This window comes from Quercus robur, chromosome 11, assembly GCF_932294415.1.
Source record: "Quercus robur chromosome 11, dhQueRobu3.1, whole genome shotgun sequence".
Lineage (NCBI taxonomy): Eukaryota > Viridiplantae > Streptophyta > Magnoliopsida > Fagales > Fagaceae > Quercus > Quercus robur.
This window is the reverse complement of record NC_065544.1, coordinates 50,726,799-50,734,862: the sequence shown is the minus strand read 5'-3', so window position 1 is coordinate 50,734,862 and position 8,064 is coordinate 50,726,799. Positions and strand designations below refer to the sequence as shown.

The 8,064-nt window shown below is 35.2% G+C and overlaps 2 protein-coding genes across 2 annotated transcripts; one reads left to right on the top strand and one right to left on the bottom strand.

Annotated features, from left to right (window-relative positions):
• The first annotated feature begins 905 nt into the window (after positions 1 to 905).
• On the top strand, positions 906 to 4,088 carry LOC126707093 (uncharacterized). The gene is made up of 3 exons (XM_050406698.1): positions 906 to 1,374; positions 2,429 to 2,783; positions 2,886 to 4,088. Exons 1-3 carry the CDS (start codon positions 1,294 to 1,296, stop codon positions 3,419 to 3,421), a joined length of 972 nt encoding a protein of 323 aa, XP_050262655.1. The 5' UTR covers positions 906 to 1,293; the 3' UTR covers positions 3,422 to 4,088.
• Positions 4,089 to 4,322: 234 nt separating this feature from the next.
• LOC126707092 (protein kinase STUNTED-like) lies at positions 4,323 to 8,064 on the bottom strand. The gene is made up of 11 exons (XM_050406697.1): positions 8,047 to 8,064; positions 7,507 to 7,788; positions 7,312 to 7,385; positions 7,007 to 7,125; positions 6,802 to 6,917; positions 6,205 to 6,708; positions 5,876 to 6,124; positions 5,608 to 5,771; positions 5,206 to 5,433; positions 4,968 to 5,117; positions 4,323 to 4,853 (listed from the first exon to the last, which is right to left on the bottom strand). Exons 2-11 carry the CDS (start codon positions 7,661 to 7,663, stop codon positions 4,596 to 4,598), a joined length of 2,019 nt encoding a protein of 672 aa, XP_050262654.1. The 5' UTR covers positions 7,664 to 7,788; positions 8,047 to 8,064; the 3' UTR covers positions 4,323 to 4,595.

The following is an 8,064-nucleotide window of genomic DNA, read 5'->3' as shown; positions in this document are numbered from 1 at the left end:
ATATTTGTAGTGGAAATGATCATAAACCGTTCATCATATAAAATTAAAGGTTAATATGTTCGTCACATATTTGGACAGTAAATATTTTTTTCACCATTCATCTCATTCCTTGAAATTATTATTTATTATTTTTTGAGAAGATTCCTTCAAATTACTTGGTAATGCATGGACATTCTCCCTATATATGAAAGAGTGTAGTGTCCAATAAAGTTGACTGATCACAATTTTTTTTTTTTTTTTGGGTGTATAATGGTAAAGTTTTGTTGTAAATTAGACCATTCTCTCGTATATTATATATTTGAGCAATATTTTGTCTAGAAAAGTAAATTTATGTCCTCTTATAAGTCATATATAACAACATATCTATCATATAAAATATAAATACAATAAGGGAAAAATCATTCTAAATTAGTTTAAAAGTAATAAATTAAATCTTATAAAAATAACTAAATACATTCTGAAGTTCCAAAAAGTAACAAATTAAATTTCAGCAAACTTAGGTGGATAATATCTAAGATTTAATATGTTGCTTTTGAAATTATATAATAAAATTTGACACTTTTTACAACTTTAAATTTTAATTTATTTTGAAAATTTTTGGATTTAATTTATTGCACTCTATAGGGTTTAAAATGAATTTTTAGTGTGTGTATATATATATATATATATATCCATTCATTTTGATTGGTGCATAATTAAAATAAATCTGTGATATAACTGGTAAAATTGATGTTTTAATTACGATAGTGATGCTCTTCTCAAAAAAAATTTATTAATAGGAGAGACAATTTATTGAGTTGACATAAAAAATTTTTTATTGAGTTTATATTTACATATATATAGGAGAGACAAATTTGTTAATATAGAGAAGAAGAGGACCAGAAAGTAAAAAATCCACAACGCGGGAACTACATGTACCAGAAAAGATTCAGGCAAATCCACCCTTCCAAACTGTCTTCCTCTCTCTCTCTCTCTCTCTCTCAGTCCCTTCAACCGTACCAAAACCTCCGGAACAATCAGAACTCTAGCTTTTATGGAGGTTCTTGGTTTATCTCTTCTGCCATAGTTGAAAACAAAGGCAACCCAGAATTTGAAAACAAGAAAAGACAAAAACTTTGTGAACTTTGGAAACAATTAGTCACACCCAGAGGGGGCAGAGAGAGAGAGACTTGGTTTTTGTTGTTGTTTCTGTTGGACACTTTTGGGTTGTGAACATAACAGTTTTTTGTTTTGTAGTCTTTGAAAGCTAAGAGTTTGAAGGGCGATTTGTTTTGTTCTTCAAGTTTATGACCAATGTCTCGGTGCATACCCTTTCCTCCACCAGGGTATGTGTGGAACGGTGAGGGTGGCGAGGCTCTTATAGAACTGATTAAGGTTTGTTTGTTTGAGCAATTTATGTTCTGTTACTACTGCTATATTGTCACTTCACATCTTGAGCTAAATGGGGAGTTAATTATCTTTCATGGCATGTGTATATGGTGAAATTGTACCTTTTTTTAATGAATAAGAGTGCATGAAGTAGAGGAGCCCATGAATAATAGTACCCTTTTTTTTTCTTTTTTTTTTCTTCTTGCTTGATGTTTGATTTGGTGTTATTTGTGATTGAAGATAGTTCTAAGTTATATTAAAGAATTGTGATCATGTGACAATGCGTTAATATGGAGAAGGAAAGAGGCTCACGTTTTGTTCTATAAATGGTTTGATGGAATTCTATGAGGGGATAATGCATATGGTTTTCTGTCTTGTGATTTGATTTTGGTTGTTTGGGCCCAAAAATAACTGTGTGCTGCATTTCTTGGTAGTTGAGGGAGCAATTGTTGCATTTTTTCAAAGAGGGAATATATTTACTTAGGTTATGCCCAAATTAGATTCTGAATGATCTCGGAATATGCTCCCCCCCTCACATGGAAATTTTGTCCTCTATAAGGTCATATTTCCTCTAAAACACCATGTAGTTTCTTGTAACCTTCAACATGAGATAAATTACATCTCTGTTTTAATTTAGTCAATGGGACTTCTCAATTTTAAATATTACCATGATCTCTATGCTTTTAAAGATTTTTCATTCATAGCATGAATAATGGCAGAAAGTTGTACAGTTGATCTTCTTGAATTTGAAGTAATGATAACTAGTCCTAAATCAGGAGATTGTTATGCTTAAGGATTTTTTGGAAACTATTTAATTGATTGCAGAAATATCTTTCAGAGGTTACAGGGAGAAAACTGAATAATGAATATTGTTTAAGAGGGAATGCATGTTCAGAAAATGAAGCATATGTTGTTGTTTATATATATGAAACTATTGCCAATACATATCTTTGGAGTTACTAAATTATGGGAATCAAAGAATTAGGTTGATACTGCTTTTTTTTCTTGACTACCTGTTTAGTTTATCCCAAAATGATTATTTTTCTTTTCTACTCTGAAGCTCAATAGAGAAAGGGTAGAGGCTGAGAAGGAAAGGAAGAAGGAGAAGAGGAGGAGGAAGAAGGAGAAGAGAAGGAGGAAGAAAGAGGAGAAGAGAAGAAGGGAAGATGGTGAGGTTGGGCAGGAAATGCAGAATCAGCAAAATAGGAACAAAGATGGCAGTAAAAAGAGAAGTTGGAAAAAAGGTGACAATGAAAAGGGAAGGAAATATGAAGCACAAGGGTTGGAGACCAGCAGTCTTACTGAAGAGCTTGAGCAGCCCACTATTTCTGACTGCATCTATGATTCCTCTGACAATAGCAATAACATTAAGAGGAAAAGGGTCAAATGTTCTCCCAATGCCAGCCATAACCATGGTATGTCTGTTTACATTAGTCCTTTCTTAGGAAGTCAATTTGCTTCTTAGGTTTGTCACATTTTCTCAGATACTTATATTTGTCACCATGTTTTTACTACAGAAAGTCATTTTAACTTTCAACTGCAAAAACACAAGGATCAAGCTGCACTGTCCAGCAAACCAGCTTGTTCTACTCCCACATGTACGGATACACTTGTCCAACAGGAGTTTGAAATGGATCCTAGACCCAGAAAAGATAAATTTTGTTCTACATTTGGTTTACCCACAACTGCCCAGGAAATGGCTTCTGGAACTACCAGAGAGATGTGCCTTTCCCCTTTTCCAACTGAGGTTGTCTCTGATGAGAAGGCTGAAACAGCTCCAGCATTGAGCTTGTCTGAAAGTTGCTCACTGCAGATGGAATCACAATATAGAGTGTTAATTGTGAATTGGGTTCCCCCTCCTTTACAGAATGAGCACCCTAAGTTTGATGATCAAGAGTGGCTCTTTCAGAGAAGGCAGCCCAGAAGCGACACGATTCAAAAAACTAACACTTGCAGTTATGACTTCTGTCATGGAAGTTGCATCCTATACCCTTATGCTCACTATTTGCCTGAGGTTGACATATATGCTTTGCCATATACAGTACTATTTTGAAAATGTAAATGGAAGCATTATATCGGACTATGAGTTATATGAAAATTTTGTCATCTGTGGTCGGGTTTGAAATCTCTCTATCAGTCTTTCCGGTGATCAAACTGAGAACAGGCTTACCTGCATCTGTGTTCTCTAATGTGATTTTTCATAGTTGCATTTGTTTCAAGGCGACTACATAGTGCTCAAATTAACCTCCGGGTGTTGCTAGCTTAATTTGGGATGAAGTTGGGATGTTGATTTATGGTTACACTTGCAACATTGATGAGGACAGTATTCTAATGGCAGAATTATGGCCATTTGAGCTGGTTGATTATTGCCTTGCAACAGGAGTACAAGTAACATGATTGTGGAACGGGAAACAGATGCTGAAGCAGACTTTGATTTCATGGACATGGTATGGTAGAGCTCCCCATCACACTGTCAAGGATACAAATTCTTTTGTAGACTGGCTAACTTGAGCCATTGTTTATGTGACCTCAGGTAATTCACCAAGAACCTCCACAGAGACAGCTACCCTGTTGGTCAGCTAATTTTGCAGGAGTAACCTTTATTAAATCTTATTCCATTCTTGTACTTGAATTCATAAAACCAGAAAAAATACAATGTGGTTCATTGTCCTGTAATCTCTTTAACTTTGGATTTGAATTTATTATTGCTGTTATTTGTCTTTTGCCATTGCAATTTATATCTTTGTAGTTTGCACCTGAGTTAGTTACCACAAATTAAGGATGAAATCTCAATCATCCTTTTGTTGGCTATGCCGACGTATATCAATGGTTTAGCATCTTTGTACAGCCAATTCAGTTTACCGTTAAAGCAAATACTCAAAGCCTTATTTACTTACAGATTTTGGTGCCATTTATAGTTACTATAGGTTTGTAACCATTTGTATCTAATCAAATTTGCACAGAAGTAAGTTCACCCTTCTTCAGCAAGATGTAGTTAGCTATTAAGCATCACAAGGTCCAGAATGTTGTCTAAACATTTTGCAACATGGAATTGTTGCAAAAGAAAAATTAAATGGGATTTTTACATTTTACTTCTACAAAACACCTCACTGTAGGGTGCCAACATTCTTTTCCTCAACTGTACAATTACAAACTACACATCTGAAAAAGTGAAGTACGAAGCAAATTTGTGTTTGATAAAGGTGAAACTATTTGGGAGACTAAAGCTAGTCAAAGCTGGAAGATCTGCTGCATCGTCCTTTCAAGTATTCTTCCAAAGAACTACTGTTGCTGCGCTCAACACTACTATTTGATGTGTTATCATCTTCAACATCAAGCAATGCAAGACTCAAATGTAACTCTGGACTAGAATTTGGATAAACCTCATCATCATTGTTGTCCTGGTTTTCTGAATCCTTTAGATTACCATTTTGGGAGTTCAACCATTCTTCAACATATATATCCCCTTTTAGCAGCTTTAGTATCTGGAAAGTAAGGAAGTTTAAAGTTCAATTAGCTCTCACTCTAATATTAAAGAAAACTTGTCCTTAGAATATAGTATATACATGACATCTATGGTATGACATCTTCAGTATTACCTGGCTCATTTTAGGGCGAAGCCGAGCTGCCCTTGTGGTGCAGAGGGTTGATGCAAGAACCATTCTCTGAACCTGAGTCTCATCATATTTTCCATCCAATTTTGGATCCAAAATACCTTTTATATCTCCACACTCTGTCTTTGGCTTTGCCTAAAATCATCATATTAAATGTTATTCATAAGCATAACACTCACAAAATTAGCACAAGCAAAATTCTATTTATGGAGGAGGCTCTTACCCAAATGACCAAGCTCTCTTGTCCCTTGGGATTTTCTAAGCCAATAGGTTCTCTTCCTGATAACAATTCAAGAAGCACTACACCAAAGGCATACACATCAATCTTGTCACTTACTTTCCCATACATGAAATATTCAGGAGCAATATAACCAAATGTTCCTACTACATCGCCTTGAGTCACAAATGATGAGTTTGTTGGTCCCCACATCGAAAGCCCAAAATCAGATAACTGTCACACAGCAACAACAATTAATCATATCATTCTTTTGTGACAATTTATTATTTCTAATTACCACGTGTTAGTGCTGGTCTGGTATAAATTATTTTCATTGGTTTGTTTGGCTTAAAAATTAACTGGGTAAAAGTACAGTTGTACCTAGAAAAGGTAAAGCTAGAGTAATACCTGTGGTTCAAATCCATTGGAGAGAAGAATATTTGAAGACTTGACATCTCTATGAATAACAGGCTGAGAACGTTCATTATGTAGGTAATTTAGAGCTTCAGCAATCCCAACTGCTATATTAAATCTCACATCCCATGATAATACAGACTTATCTTTGTTTTTACCTAAATCACATATTAACTCATATCAGTATGGGTGACATTCTTTAGCAAGTGAAAGAAAAAAAAAATTTAGAAGGCATAAATGATAAAATCTTATTGAGCATTACCATGTAGGTTTTCCTCTAAGCTTCCTTTAGACAAGAAATCATAAACTGAGATTAAAGCATTATCTTCGATGCAGACACCAATCAAGGGTGTGATGTGTTTGTGTTTCAGTGAGGAGATGATGTCCACTTCATAGGCAAAATCCTTCCATGCTTCTTTGGTTGATTTCACAATCTTTACTGCCACTGCCTTGCCCTCTGGAAGAGTCCCCTCATATACACGGTTACATCCTCCTTTGCTGATTAAATTTTCTGTTACAAAAGCAAAAATTTAGTCAGAGAATAAGAATAAATATGATTTCATGAATAATCTCAGGATAAAAGTTACTCACCTGAGGAAAACTGAGAAGTTGACATTTTCAGAACCTCATGACTGAACCATTTGCAACCTTTCGGTAGCTTACTGAATGCAGACAAACAATTCTTAGGACTCACATCCAAACCTTCACTGATATCACTTTCAAATGGGGTTTCTATAATAGTTGAACATTGAGGACTTAGCTGTGGGGAACGATCTGGTAAGGTCATTACCCATTGCACCACAGATATGTTCCTAGCAAGTGATGCTTGTGGAATAGATGAACTAGCTTTACGAAGTAATGGCCAACCAGGCCTAGAATCCAAAGGGTCTCTTGCATATAGAGAATTTGATCTCAAAGAAAGTCTTTTGCTGTCACAGGCAAGGTTGAAAACTCCATCTCTGGAGTTTTGTACCACCTCAGAAATGGTTGATGCAGTTTCTGCCTCAGAGTCACCAAATTCAGATTTGTAATCTTCTAAAGTTGGAACTTTTATTAGACTAAAACTTGGCTTTGGATCCCCATTAAGTTTAAGACCTGACATAATTGAAAGCAAACTTGTTATATGACTCTCTTATGTGTCTCAATAATCTAAAAGATGGAACTTTAACCAGGACACAAATACCAAACCTGGTAGTTGATTATTGGTGAACCTTCTGAACACAATTTTCCCATTGTGGATAGCCAAAACATCTGTTGTTGAAGGCAGCCTCCTGCTGCAATATTTGGCTGTGGAAGCCCAACCCCTGAAAATAAAACCTGTTTAGAGTAATCAGAAAAGAATTACACAAGCTAAAATCAATCCAAAAGTTATAGTTACATCTCTCTCTCTTACCCAAGAGCACTATGCTTGCTTATCCCTACAACTACAGCCACAGCAGCACAGCTCTTCGCCTCTCTCACCAAAACCTTTCGGGCTGAACTTCCTGTCAAGATTTGACCACTGAGATCAACCTGAAACCAAGTATCCCAAATAATAATCAATCATTAATATTCCAATGAATGAACAACGACAAGAACCAAAACTTAGTCACAAAATTTTAGGATCAGCTATGAATCCTCTACAGGCTAGTCACGGTGAGCCACATGTATATCTCAATGAATGAACAGAAAGTGAAAAATTGATAAAGAATTACTAACCTTATTTGCATTACATAGCTCTTCATAAACTTCTAAATAACCATCCAACAAGTTCTTGTTTTTTGAAGCCCGGTCTGTATTGAAACGAATAGTGTTGGAGCCAAAAGAAGTAAAACAAATATGAATTAAGAAAGCACATGAAAATCATATCATATTGCTATAAACACACATAAAATTTCAAAGTCCATGCATTACCAGAACTTCTACAAACATGAACTGCAACCACACAATCACCAGGCTCAGCAACTTTCACAATAGCCCAGCTGAGCAGCTCTCTGCTCTGGCTGTCAATACGGATACCAACCAACACATTTCTCTTCCCAACTGCATTAACCACCTTCTCGAATAACATTTTTCTTTATTTCAATCTCTTTCACACTCTCAAAACTTTTATAAATCCTATTCCACCTTGACTTTTGAAGAGCTTCACCAAATATATTCTTATCACTATCCTTGAATATTGTGCCGCTTCAATCTCTGCAATAAAAAGCTTCCATTTTCAACTCAATCTACAATAACAAAGCTAATGCTTCATTAGACTAATATAAATGGTGCAGGCCAACATATTAAAAAAATAAAAATAAAAATCCCAACAAAGATAATATTATAATTATCCGGAAAAAAACTACAGGATAACTCACAAGATCTTTCATTGACCATTAAAGTCTTTACCCCCCAAAAAAAAAAAAAAAGTTGTAGCAAAAATGTAAACAAGACAAGACAATTAAGTTGTACCTAAAAGTTGCATGTCAT

Coding starts and splice junctions, on each gene's coding strand:
- LOC126707092 (XM_050406697.1), bottom strand. CDS start 7,663: ATGTTATTCGAGAAGGTGGTTAATGCAGTTGGGAAGAGAAATGTGTTG. Junction 6,125..6,204: donor AACTTCTCAGTTTTCCTCAG/GTGAGTAACTTT, acceptor CTTTTGTAACAG/AAAATTTAATCAGCAAAGGA. Junction 4,854..4,967: donor TTCGCCCTAAAATGAGCCAG/GTAATACTGAAG, acceptor CTTACTTTCCAG/ATACTAAAGCTGCTAAAAGG.
- LOC126707093 (XM_050406698.1), top strand. CDS start 1,294: ATGTCTCGGTGCATACCCTTTCCTCCACCAGGGTATGTGTGGAACGGT. Junction 1,375..2,428: donor CTCTTATAGAACTGATTAAG/GTTTGTTTGTTT, acceptor TCTACTCTGAAG/CTCAATAGAGAAAGGGTAGA. Junction 2,784..2,885: donor CAATGCCAGCCATAACCATG/GTATGTCTGTTT, acceptor TTTTTACTACAG/AAAGTCATTTTAACTTTCAA.